At 40.8% G+C, this 13,710-nt stretch overlaps 1 protein-coding gene across 2 annotated transcripts; it reads left to right on the top strand.

Annotated features, from left to right (window-relative positions):
* The first annotated feature begins 1,391 nt into the window (after nucleotides 1-1,391).
* Nucleotides 1,392-12,092, top strand: LOC116058975 (flavin-containing monooxygenase 5-like). 2 transcript variants are annotated; one of them, XM_031311975.2, is made up of 10 exons: nucleotides 1,392-1,522; nucleotides 5,877-6,017; nucleotides 6,714-6,902; nucleotides 7,109-7,274; nucleotides 7,577-7,719; nucleotides 8,353-8,549; nucleotides 10,616-10,763; nucleotides 10,912-11,119; nucleotides 11,262-11,334; nucleotides 11,441-12,092. In XM_031311975.2, exons 2-10 carry the CDS (start codon nucleotides 5,886-5,888, stop codon nucleotides 11,853-11,855), a joined length of 1,671 nt encoding a protein of 556 aa, XP_031167835.1. In that variant the 5' UTR covers nucleotides 1,392-1,522; nucleotides 5,877-5,885; the 3' UTR covers nucleotides 11,856-12,092. The 2 variants fall into 2 exon arrangements, with proteins under 2 accessions (XP_031167835.1, XP_031167834.1); XM_031311974.2 differs by having other exon boundaries at nucleotides 1,409-1,522; nucleotides 5,854-6,017.
* The last annotated feature ends 1,618 nt before the right edge of the window (nucleotides 12,093-13,710 follow it).

Genomic DNA, 13,710 nt, shown 5'->3' with positions numbered 1-13,710 from the left:
TCCTTTTAGGCAGAAACCTTGGACAGAGCCAGGTTCTTGGTGGGCGGGCATCTGCCGGTGCCAGTTGGGACACAAAGACACTGATACTAAATCAGTGAGCCATTAACAGGAAAAATCTTTTAGATTGAATTATCTCCACAGCTCTGTGGAGCTAGGTCTGTCAATGCTAGACTAGAATAATAGATAACAGGAACAGCCTCCTGGTTTAGATTAACTCACGGGCCAAAGTTTTATGTGATACATGTTCCTGTCAATGTCAATGTCAATGGAGTTACTGTAGGTGTTCTATAGTGTGGCTGTCTGGGGATTATGTGGTCGCTGGTTGCAAGTCTGAATATATTATCTACTGGACTTACTTATGGTCCAAAATAGAGATTGATTGATTTATTAATTTATTTGGCTTAGCTGGGGATTTTTTAAGATAATTTTTCGTGGCTTTTCTGCCTTTAATTTTTGACAGGACAGCTAGGCGATGGGGGGGCTGATGGGATGTGTGTGTGTGTGTGTGTGTGTGTGTGTGTGTGTGAATGGGGGGGGTTGTGTTGTGTGCTGTGCATACCGCTACACCCCTTTATCATGTGGTGCATATGTGTGTGTGTACCTGTGTAAATTAGCCTAAGGCTAACTCTGGTGCAATGCATAAAATGGTTACATTTATGTTTTAATTGCACATTGTCCCTTACAAATAAAAATTAATTGAAATTGAGGGGGAAAACATGCAGGAAATTATCACAGATCGTATTCAAACCCTGGACCTCTGCGTCAAGGCCTAAACCTCTCAGTATATGTGCGCCTGCTTTACCCACTGAACCAACCCGGCCACAGCTTAGTTGTTTTCAAACCTAAATAGGTATGGAGTTAGATTTGTGTCTTTATTACATGCGAGAAAATAAATGATCTGAGAGAAAAAAAAAAGTTTGAGAGAAAAAGTTATCACACTGATAGCAAAAAAGCATTTTATGAGAGAAAAAAAAAATATTTGAGAGAAAACGTTTTCATACCAATAGCAAAAAACAATATTTGAGACTAAAAAAAGTTTTGAGAGAAAGTATTTTCTCATAGAACATAAAAAATATAAATTTGAAATTTTTAAAATTATTTCTGAGATAAAAAAATCTCTCTCAAAATACTTTTTTAAGCTCTCAAATATATAGTTGTTGCTATTAGTGTGAAAACATTTTCTCTCAAACATTTTTTTTTTCTCTCAGATCATTTATTTTCTCGCATGTAATAAAGACACAAATCTAACTCCATATAGGCCACTCAGATTCGTCATGATACCGACCCGTGCCTGTTAAATGTAGCATATGGTAAGTTGTTTTCGTGCAGAGGCGCTGCATGTGTGTTTGCTTTTCCACCAGATACACAACACTGACGCTGCAGTGACTCAAGGGTCACTTTAGGGTAGGCCTACTGATAAATGTGCACAATCCTCTCCCTCTCACTGTCTCACTGTCTCACTCCGCCCTCTGCTCAGTTCCAGGCAGCAATAAAACGAGGCTTCTTTCCTCGATTCCAAAAGGTAAGAAAATGTAGCCTACGTGCAGAAAGATCGGAACTTTTGAGTGCATGCATGTATTAGTGTACAGTAGGCCTACTGTAAAAAGAAAAGAAAAACTTCGGTCGAGCTAAACCTGAATCTGCTGCTCGGAGATTGTTGTCACCGCCCGTGCAGAGTCACACTTAAAAACAGTCGGAAAAAGTCGAAGTTTGGTTGCGATAGCAGGTTTTTGTAGGGTTAGCGCAGTGCTTCAAATCTCCGTCAAAACTAGTTGCTACATAATAAATGTGCTCAACTTTGATTGTGATAGATCTTTAGCTGTGTCAACATGCCAAATATAATTTGTATACATTATCTGAACGCTGGGAACCTGAAGATTAATCTGCGATGCAGCTCAGTACTGTGTGTATTTAGTCAAAAATCTGTAGGCTAATTAACATTGTGTTTTGGTTAGGTGCCTATTCTGTTTTGAAAGTTTAACGTCTTATAAGTTGTTGCAGCAATTTTTGGGTTGATACCATTTGTTACACATATTTGATGCAACTTTAAACCATTTTGACCACAAGAATTGGTAAAAGAATTGTCAAATGAAACTAACTTGAGGAACACCATAGATAAATCCATGCTATGATTTGTTATCAAAAACTTTTGACATTTGGACATTTCAGCTTTCCAGTCATACCTCATATATGCAAGTCCAAGACATATACAGTATAAATATACATTTGTATTGCATGAGATAAACTGCATGAGTCTTGGTCGGTCAGGGTACTAAAGTATAATCCGTTTTTCGTTTTAAACCAAAAACGAAAAAAGGAAAAAAACAATTTCCAATGTCCATACAAATTAAAAATTAACTGGAAAACTGCTCGTTTTTCAACTGTTGTTTTTTTGTTATTCATGTTTCTGTTTTAACCCAAGAGCGAGAATACGGGCTCATTTTTATAATGTGCATAATCATTGAAAATCTGATGGAACACAGGTCTCGTTTATAATGTTATTTTGGTCTTACGTGTTAAGTCAAAAGTTGACTAAAACCAATGCGCTCTGGACAGGAAGTAACATTAATGTGTCAAAATAAAAGTATGAGAGCCGTAATAACTGCCAGAAGAACAATGTACTTTAGCTTTTGCCTGTAGCTTGTCAGATTAAGCTACAGTTAATTATTTAGGGTTATATAAAGTATTTAATTGAGCAACATTCATTAATAGCCACAAAGGGAGTAAGAATGTTTTAAATTTTTAAAATAGAAATAGGATTATAATAAGTTTTAAATCACATTTGAAATAAAATCTGTATTCCCCTACATTATGTGTGGCGTTATTGACTACTTTTACTCTAATCTTACACCAGCCAGTAAAAAAAGGCAAAAAAATATAAGGGCTTTTTTAAATTGCTCTGCAGAATATTGTATGTGACATGGTTGACCACATTAGCTGCCAATGAACATGTCAATGTGATGAAGAACATAAATTAACAAGTTAATGTGTACTGGAGAGTCTCTCATTCTGGTCTGGTCTCCTCAGGCCCTGCAGACTAGACCAGAGTTCATGGTGAGCATGGTAGACCTCCTCACTGCTGGGCCTGTGCCTGGATCACCCAGCTCATTAAATGTTCACTGCTCATACTAAGGCCTTGAAACAGTAGTTGGCCAATATTGGATAATAAAATATAATACATGATAGGTATTGTGTGGTTGAATTACAATAAGGAATGGTCAATGGTAAGCACTGTGGTCTCACAGCAAGAAGGTACTGGGTTGGAACCTTGGTAAGTAATATAAATATTTACTGCTGTTGTATTGTTGGAGCAGCAGCAGATGGCACAGAATCATGCAAATGTTTAATGTTACAACCGAGATCTCTCACTCTCTCTCTCTCTCTCTCTCTCTCTCACTCTCTCAGAACATACACTTTCACAAAGGCTGGTGCATGTTTATCATATATTGTATGGTGCTGTAGATTCAAGTGGTAAATCTGAATCAGCAAAGTGGCCTACTGTAATATTCTAGCAGTAAACCACAACTGTGGTCCCGTCTGCAGGGTCTGAGGAGACCAGGATGAGAGAAGCAACATGGCAGCTTCCTCACTAAAATGATGAGAGGTTTGCAATGTGGCCCAGTTGTATCTCCAATAGTTCTTCATCACACTCAAAACTAATGGCAGTTAAGTTGGTCAACCATGAATATTCTGCAGAGTTGCAATAAAAAGAAGCCTTTTCATTTAGTTTCTTTTAGGAAGAAACCTCGGACAGACCCAGGCTCTTGGTAGGCGTGTGTGTGTGTGTGTGTGTGTGTGTGTGTGTGTGTGTGTGTGTGTGTGTGTGTGTGTGTGTGTGTGTGTGTGTGTATATTTCTGTCTGTCTGTGTATGTGTGTGTTTATGTGGGTGTGTCTTTCTGTCTGTCTGTCTGTCTGTCTGTGTGTGTGTGTGTGTGTGTGTGTGTGTATGTGTGTGTGTGTGTGTGTGTGTGTGTGTGTCTTTCTGTCTGTCTGTGTGTGTGTGTGTGTGTGTGTGTGTGTGTGTGTGTGTGTGTCTTTCTGTCTGTCTGTGTATGTGTGTGTTTATGTGGGTGTGTGTCTTTCTGTCTGTCTGTCTGTGTGTGTGTGTGTGTGTGTGTGTGTGTATTTCTGTCTGTCTGTGTATGTGTGTGTTTATGTGGGTGTGTCTTTCTGTCTGTCTGTCTGTGTGTGTGTGTGTGTGTGTGTGTGTGTGTGTGTGTGTGTGTGTGTGTGTGTGTCTTTCTGTCTGTCTGTGTGCGTGTGTGTGTGTGTGTGTGTGTGTGTGTGTCTTTCTGTCTGTCTGTCTGTCTGTGTATGTGTGTGTTTATGTGGGTGTGTGTCTTTCTGTCTGTCTGTCTGTCTGTCTGTCTGTGTGTGTGTGTGTGTGTGTGTGTGTGTGTGTGTGTCTGTGTGTGTGTGTGTGTCTGTGTCTGTGTGCATGCACATACTTGTAAATATGCACAGGTCCTGTGTGTTTATCTTCTGTAAAGCTCAATAGTGCCCTGTTGCACTACCAGGTCAAAATTTGCCCGGGAAGACCATAACTGCTATAAAATTGAATAAAACACCCAAAATTTTATGAAAGTTGTGAATATTAATTTACTTGCGAAGAGCATGGAAGGGAACAATGCATGTTATTTTTGGTTAATTTGGTTGAAAGAGTGTTAGATGCCTTTTTACTGGCTGGTGTAAGATTAGAGTAACTAGTCAATAACTGCCATTACACATAGGCTAATAATAGATGAATGTAGATTCCATGTGATTTTAAAATTATTATTAAATAATTAAATACTTTATATAACCCTAAATAGCTAACTTTAGCCTAATCTGACAAGCTACAGGCAAACAATGTTTTCATAAAGTGCCTCGTTCTTCTGGCAGTTATTACAGCTCTCATACTTTTATTTTGACACGTTAATGTTACTTCCTGTCCAGAGCGCATTGGTTTTAATCAACTTTTGACTTAACACGTAAGACCAAAATAACATTATAAACGAGACCTGTGTTCCATCAGATTTTCAATGATTATGCACATTATAAAAATGAGCCCGTATTCTCGCTCTTGGGTTAAAACAGAAACATGAATAACAAAAAAACAACAGTTGAAAAACGAGCAGTTTTCCAGTTAATTTTTAATTTGTATGGACATTGGAAAAACGAGAAAACGGAGCTCATAGTTTGGTTTTTCCGTTTTTGGTTTAAAACCAAAAACGGATTATACTTTAGTACCCTGACCGGGTCTTGTCCCAAACTGCTTGGGATTAGCATAAAGTAGGCATGTCTGGGTACCCACTGAACTCATTTTCATTTAGAAATCTTGAGGTGAGAGGTCAAGGAACCCCTATTAAACTGCCCGTTTTTCCCCCTTTGGAGCGTTATTTAACCCACTTCCTGTCTAGTTTCAGAATCAGAATCAGCTTTATTAGCCAGGTTTGCGTAAACAAACAAGGAATTTGACTCTGTTTAATCTTTGCTCTCAAAGTGCAACACTCACTTAACATATAAAGAATAAAAACAGAAAGGACAGTAAGAAATATATAAAAAAAATACTGTTAAGTATGCAGTATAATAATACAATAGAATTTAGAATTTTACAAAAAATATACAATAACAATTGAAGAGAGGGAAGGAATAGTGCAATATCAGTATAGTCTGAGGTTTGAAGATTTAAATATAAATATAGTGCAAGGCAGTTCATATGATACCAGTATCTCCACTCTGCTGTAAAACCCAGCCAGCTACAGCCTCTTAAAGACAGTAATGGTGGCAGCTCCCCCGGGTCTCTAAGGGTTAAAACTAAACTAGAGGGTTCACATTATTTCTGATGAAATGACAGCTCAAACAATTTTCAGACTGGTCTGGTTCATCATCACAGAGCTGAAGTATGACCCGTCGTGTGGCAGTGATTGGAGGAGGAAGTTCAGGTCTGGCCTGTATCAAGTGCTGTCTGGATGAGGGGCTGGAGCCTGTCTGCTATGAAAGCAGCAATGACATTGGTGGTCTGTGGAGGTTTAAGGTGGGTCACAGTACATGCAGGTTCTTTTAAAAGGCGCTGACACACCAACCCAATAATCGGTCGTCGGACAGTCTGACGAGGTCGGTGACTCGAGTCTGTTCGGTGTGTTGCGTGCCGTCGTCAGTCGGAGGAACCGTCGGCATCCATTTTGGCCGATTTGACTTGTTGAATGGGCCAGTGGCCAGTCGGACTCAGTGACCAAGCTGATTGGTGGAGTGCTAGCCCTTGACCAGCAAATCAGTGTTTCTTTCACAAGAAGAAGCCCGAGAGCTGACAACGCCAGTATCTTCTTATTACTAGCCATGGTATTTTCTTCCGTTCAGCGAGTAATGACAACAACGATCCTTCTTTGACTACTATCAACACTCTCTGATGAAAACACTGACTGACGACAGCGTGCTCTGTGTTTATTAGGTCTAGAGAGATGTTCCGTCATTTCCGGTTTTCATTTTTTGGGCGACAATACAGATTAGCGCCGCCTGCTGTTATGGAGACGTATTACGTCTCGCGCACGCGCAGAACGTACACTCAAGTCGCCGTCGCTTCGGTGTGTTCCGAGGCACTTTTTTGAGAGACGGGAGCCGACTGATCAGTCTGACTGCCTTTTCTGCCGACGGTCGGCCGTCGGGTTGGTGTGTCAGAGCCTTAATTGTTTAGTAAGTTAAGATGACCATTGGTTGGTGTACTATATTGCAGGAGAATCCAGAGGCAGACAGGGCCAGCATCTACCACTCTGTCATCATCAACACCTCCAAGGAGATGATGTGTTTCAGTGACTTCCCCATCCCTGCACACTTCCCCAACTTCATGCACAACTCCCTCATCATGGACTACTTTCGAATGTATGCTGACCGCTTCCAGCTCACCAAGCACATTCGCTTTAATGTAAGGATGCTTCACTGACTTCCTGCCTAGAGTTGGATCTCTCTGTACCTGAAAGGATGCAACATTCTAACCTTAGTTTTAAATGTAAAATGTTTAGTGCAACACAACAAATGGTTGAATGCATAGGAACAAGTTAAAACAACATGTATTAGCTTTTGTACTGTTATCAGCAAACTGTTATCTGTTACTGCCTCTCTGTTGTTCAGACCAAAGTCTTGCAGGTGAAGCAGAGATCCGATTTTTCTAATTCGGGCCAGTGGGATGTTGAGACAGAGAACAAGGATGGCAAAAAGGAGAAACATATTTTTGACGCTGTGATGATCTGCATTGGACATCACTGCCACCCCAACATGCCTCTGCATGACTTCCCAGGTACCATTTACAGGCTATACATATCATTCAGTTTACTCATGGACAAGTAGAGAGTGCTCTATAGCAATATCAGAATCAACCTTTGACACAGTCTGAACTAGCCTGTAATGGCAACCCGGTGGTTATATAATATTGTATCAATAGAAGGCAGCACTACCCAAAGAGAATAGTGTTGTCAGTAGTCCTCAACCTTGGCCTGAATTATTTCTTAGGGCAAAGGTGTAAAATACAGTCTTCAAAATTAGAGAGTATCTTTGTCCAGCAGTCACAAGTCTGTCTTTTTTTTTTTTTTTTTTTTTTAGGAATTGAGACTTTCAAGGGAAAGTACTTCCACAGCAGAGACTACAAGACTCCTGAGGAGTGGAGGAATAAAAAGGTTGTAGTGATTGGAATAGGAAACTCTGGAGGAGACATAGCAGTGGAACTGAGCAGAGTCACCAAGCAGGTTTGGATGAAATAGTTACACATTATGCAAGTGATAAAAAATCACGAATGCATTTTGGGTTATATAACAGAGCCAAAGCGTTTAGGTAAATCCTGTAAAACCAAATCGATTGTACAGATACAACCCTGAGTCCACCTAAAATGAAAATGAATGCTACATTTCTATATTAAAAGTGCAGTAGGTAAGCCTTATAAAACTAACTTTCTGTCATATTTGCTGAAACTGACCCTATGTTCCAGTAAAACTACATAAAGTAGGTAATAAAAAAAAAATCTGGCTCCTCTGGCACCACCTACAGCCAGTAGTGCGATTTGCAAAAATCCACAGCTCCCTGTTCAGATGCACCAATCAGGGCCAGGGGAGGTGTCTAACTGCATGTCAATCACTGCTCATGCACACGCATTCATTCTCACGTGTGGGGGGAGGGCCTTAGGAGACCGTTTTGGGCTTTAGCAGAAAGGGGGGAGGGACTGACAAGTTTTTAAAACTTTTTGGCTAAGTCCTGGATCTTCGCAATCCTACCTACGGCACCTTTAACATTTCAGATACTTCAATTTAATTTAAAAACTATCAACATTATAGAAGATTTCTAACATACCAGCATAATGACTGACTACCATGTCTCTTTACCAGGTTTTCCTGAGCACGCGAAGAGGAGCATGGGTTTTGAACCGAGTTGGGAACAACGGGCTGCCCTTAGATTTGCAGTTTAACAGGGTGACAAATACTCTGCGGAGTGTCCTTCCGTTTGGTTTTGTCTGTGGTCTAGGAGAGAGAGTGCTCAACCAAAGATTTGATCACACTCTCTACAATCTTAAGCCAAAGCACAGGTACTGTATTTCTATTTGGGTTTTTTTGTTTTGTTTTTACAATTCTATCTTTTACAGCTACAGCTATTACATCTCTGACCCAACAGAATTTGTTGTAGATATTCATGGTCCCCAGTCAATAGATCTGAACAACTATGCTGCCCCCTTGACATTTCGTATGCAACCATCAGGACAGGAATTATTTGTGGTTTTCAAACTGAGGTTGAAGGTGAGTAAAGCTTAGATTGGGACCAAAAAAATCAAGCCCGACCCTACCCGAGCCCGTACTGGTTGTGTCCGAGCCCGGCCCGGCCCGACACATTAACTGTAATTATGAGTCCCAGCCCGATTTTAAACCCGACATTTTTTTAATACGTGGGGCGTTATAACTGACGTTCTCAACTACAATTCTGAGTTGTTTGAACTACAGCAATCTGTTTAGAATGATCTTAATGAATAATGTAACAAGGACAAAGCATGTAAACTGCGCTGTTTGTTTATTCAGAATGGAACGGATCGCAAATGGATCTGAATGAAGAAATGTAAAAAAAAAAAAAAACCTCGGCCCTAGCTCCCTCAGCCAAATAGTGTGGGTAACAGATCAAGGCAGCAACATAATCAAAGCCCTGGAACCATATAGGAGACTTTCTTGTCTCGATCACCTAATTAATACTGTGCTTCGCCACAGTCTGCATGACGATGCACTGGCCGACAACGCGCCGGAACTTGACCCGACTTGACCCGACCGGCGGGCCGGGTTGGGTCAAGTGCGGGCTCGGGCAGAGAATCTAAACTCTAAAGGTGAGGCAAAGACAATGTGTGAGGTAAAATGGACATGTGCATGCTGGTGTTTTAAAAACATCAGGAAGTCAGTTATTTTAGTCTGGTCAGCTTATCAACATGATCAGCAGCAGCAGCTCATGGAGGCAGTTAGGTACTTTTAAAGGTGGTGACACACCACGGAGACGGACGGTCCAGGTTGGGCCGAATTTGAGCGTCCGTCACCCTTGTTTTGGCAGTGTGTCCCACACCATCGCCAGCTGGCCGGCCACTAAATTAGTCAAATTTAACAACTTAACGTTACATACACACACTTCTGTCACAGCGTAGGAAAGCACATTGCTATCGCCAGATAAGTGACAACTTTGTTCGGCTCATTTTCTGTACCCAGCGTATGGAAAAGAACTAGCTAACCATCTCCTGGCGTCCGCTGTCGTCCTGGCGGGGAGTGAGGCAGAGTGACCGTAGTTTCTGTGCTGCCACTGGCTGATTTAGGAGGGAAAACGCGGTTTTGTTGTATGTATCATAGCAACAGTGTGTGTGTACGGTTTCCCTTTTTGAATAACTAATAGATTACTGCTGCTTGCTGGCATGAAGAGTTATTTCTTTATTATTTTCAGCCTTTATTTTGATAGGACAGCAGAAGAAATGAAAGAGGAGAGAGAGGGGGGAATGACATGCAGCAAAGGGCCGCAGGTCGGAGTCGAACCCCGGGCCCGCAGCGTCAAGGCGTAAACCTCTATATATGGGCGCCTGCTCTACCAACTGAGCTATCCGGGCGCCCAAGCACAACTTTTTGGCCAAGACCCAGGCGACGCCACAGTCCACCTTTGTCTCCACTAGTTATTTGCTGTCTGCCTAGTGGGTCAGCAACTAAAAACCTTTAGTACCCGATTGCCGCAATTTGCATTTAAAAAAATCTTACTCCTTCTTGGAGTCATAACTAAGTTAAATCTAAACACACCGACTAGATACACTTTTTTAGATTTAGTATGACTTACACTTTTCAAGGATATTATCTACAATGTCAATCACAAATAGCAGTCATAGCAATCATAGAAAAAAGACACTCATCATAACTTGCCCAATGCCAAATACACAGACAGTTGTCTCCCATAGTTAAACTCAGGCATGGATCATGATTATTCACCAAATAAAAGTAAGACAGAATAATCAGCATAGCAGATTCATTCTGTACATCATGTCACTTGTGGTGCTTTAGATTTTTGATCTTGTTTTAATTGAAATAACTGCAGTATTCATCAAATTGTTGTAAGATTACTAACCAGGATGAATATAAATCTCAGGTTGTTCAGCCAACATCCCACACTGAATGACGAGCTGCCGAACCGCATCCTTTCTGGAACAGTTCAAGTGAAACCCAACGTCCGCAGGTTTCAGGGCTCCAGTTTGGAGTTTGATGATGGAAGTGTTATGGAAGATGTCGACCTGGTGGTAGGTTATTGGTGTCTATATTCGTGTATACACACGCTCACCCACTCACACTAACTGTCTGTCTATTCTTCTGTCCTCCTTAAACCTTCACAGTCAGCAGTATAGTTAGCCTGTAGTGTGTGTGACTGAGAGGAGGTCTGTCTTGCAGGTGTTTGCCACAGGTTACACGTTTTCCTTTCCATTCTTGGCCTCACATGTGCTCTCAGTGTCTGAGAACAAAACATCTCTATACAAGTATGTGTTTCCTCCTGAGTTGGACCGCCACACTCTGGCTATCATTGGTCTAGTGCAGCCACTGGGAGCTATTATGCCCATCTCTGAGATGCAGGCCAGATGGGCCACACGTGTCTTTAAAGGTAATATAAGTTATTTAAAAAAAAAAAATTAAATAAAATACACCCTTTTATCTGGGTGATACCTTGATCACTCGTTCCTTTTAGAGAAGTATTTTGTGCTAAAGAGAACAACCACTGTGTCACAATGCCTCCTTTCAAACAGGCTGTATCAAGCTTCCCTCAGTGGCTTCCATGCTAAAAGATGCCCAGTGCAAGCAGGAGGAAATGGCTAAACGGTACTGCAGTGGATTTACTCAACATTGTTACTACTTACATATTTTGGATGTAAAAGGCACCAAATCTTCGTTGGCACAACATGTTGAGTTCCGGTTTCTTTTTCAGGTATGTCACCAGTCAGAGACACACCATCCAGGTCGACTATATCAGCTACATGGATGAGCTAGCAGAGCTGGTGGGGGTTCGACCCAAAATCCCCAGGCTGCTGCTGACTGATCCCAGGCTAGGACTAAAAGTGATGCTCGGTCCCTGCACGCCTTACCAGTATCGTCTCAGAGGGCCAGGGAAATGGGCTGGAGCCCGTCAGGCCATCTTTACTCAGTGGGAGAGAGTGGCCGAACCCCTGCAGACCAGGCCCTGTGATGAGCCCAAACCCAAGAGATCGTTTATGTGGCCTCTGATTCTGTCAGCTGCTGCTGTGGGCTTGGCTGCCTACGTTAACAGGAACAACCTTCCAGCTTTCCTTCAAGATCCCACTGCACTGTTGGACAAGATAAAAGCGCACCTGCCTGCACAGTGATGTGCAATTAATGTTTAATTCCTATCTGATGTGATTATGACTGTATAATACATACTGACTTTCTGGTAGGATTAATAAACTGCATAGATAGCATAAATCAATTTTTAATTTTTTTTTTTATTTTCTATATAATGTTAATGGTAATTTAAACCGAAGCGATGCATTATATTTCATAAGTGTATATGCCAAATCTGTATCTGAAAAGATGTGGTGACTACAGCTGTGATATCAAATATACATGTCCCTAATTTCAGTGTAACACCAGACGAAAGGTAAATACTTAAGTAAAAGTAGCCTACCGGTATGTCAAAATTGTACTCAAACACAGTACTTCAGCAAGTGTACATTACGTTGCATCTCCAGGCTGAACCTTAAAATAAGATAATGCCTACATTGGTCAATAGCCCACCTAATGGCAGCTTCAGAAGCCATGCTGATGTTTGGCTCGAGAAAACTACATGAAGAGATGTATTGTAGTCCTTTGTGTCTCACTGTGTCATACTGGGATCATGTGATTAAAGATCTCGGTTTTCTTTCTAAAGATGACATGGTAGGGGCCTAAAATCAATAATCAAGACATGAAATTAAAAATAAGCAATGCCAAAGAACATGGAGCAAGAAAAATGTCTTATTTTTGCGGGTGTGTTTTAATGTAAAATGACTAAAATTAGGAAAGGCAAGCAGGGAAGTAGATAGGCCTACACTAATACAGAGTCCTGTTCAGCACATTCACTTTATCATCAATAAGTTCATTATTGGCTTTGTCGATATACAAATCTGGACTTTATAACTCTTTAAACTAACCGCAGCTCGTGCTCGTGAATCACCGGCAGACCCCGGAAGAAGAATCGTCCACGCGTGACTCGTTAACATTTGGGTTGCCAGGTTTGGGGATACCTTTTATATGAATGTTATTTAAGCCATCAAAGATTTGACATAGCCTATTTGAGGATATATTTTGTTAATTCAGCTGTTTGTGTGGTTGTACACTTCCAACACCTCGTTTACCAAACTGTAACCTGTAAAGTAACCGCTAACAGCATGACTTTGACACCACAACTGGTTTCATTTAAATTCATTCAGGCACACTCATAAACCAAAAGATACACCACAAGCATGTGCAATGTAATCATGTCAAAGATGAGCCTACTCCAGCCAACATTGCAGTATTTTTTAACTAGGCCTACTGTATATAATGTTCCAGGAGTGTATTTGCTTGTTATAAAATCACACAGTGATTGTGACTATATGTATGCAGCTTAGTTATCGGTTTAAATGCCTGTTATTTTTACTACGATCTAGGTCTACTTCTGTTTTTTTTTTACTCTAATCCGTTAAATGTTTGCCATCAACCACAAATGTAACAGAGTACACAACAGGAGAATGGTATCTGTTTGGCGTTAAAGCGTTGACATGCTTATCTGCATTATCATAATGTAGATCTACATATAATTTAAATGCCATTAATGTCAACAGGTAGTAGCTAAGTGTAAAGAAAGCTAAATCTAGGACCCTTCTCTATGACCCTTCAGAATAATGTGTTTGTTTTTATCACTATAGTGGTGTCTCTGTGTGTGCTTATGTGTTGTTGATGCGTTCTAATGTGTGTCTATATGCACTTTTACCTGTGTCTACTGTGTATGTACTTGTGTTTTTCTCATGCCATCAACCTGCCAGTTGTCATGATCTGGAATAGTGGTTGTGTCATTTTACTTGTCTATGCCTATGTCTTTCTTGTTTTATGTGTATTTGTGTATTTGTTGTACTGTTGCGTAGGCTATCTGTTGTTTTAAGCGATCAACCTGCTAGGGACTGCAGATGAAAATTAGCCTGTATGGCTAAATCTGGCATATTT

The sequence above is a fragment of the Sander lucioperca genome, chromosome 11, assembly GCF_008315115.2.
Source record: "Sander lucioperca isolate FBNREF2018 chromosome 11, SLUC_FBN_1.2, whole genome shotgun sequence".
Lineage (NCBI taxonomy): Eukaryota > Metazoa > Chordata > Actinopteri > Perciformes > Percidae > Sander > Sander lucioperca.
Note: the sequence above shows the minus strand (reverse complement) of the source record. Positions and strands in the feature narration are given on the sequence as shown.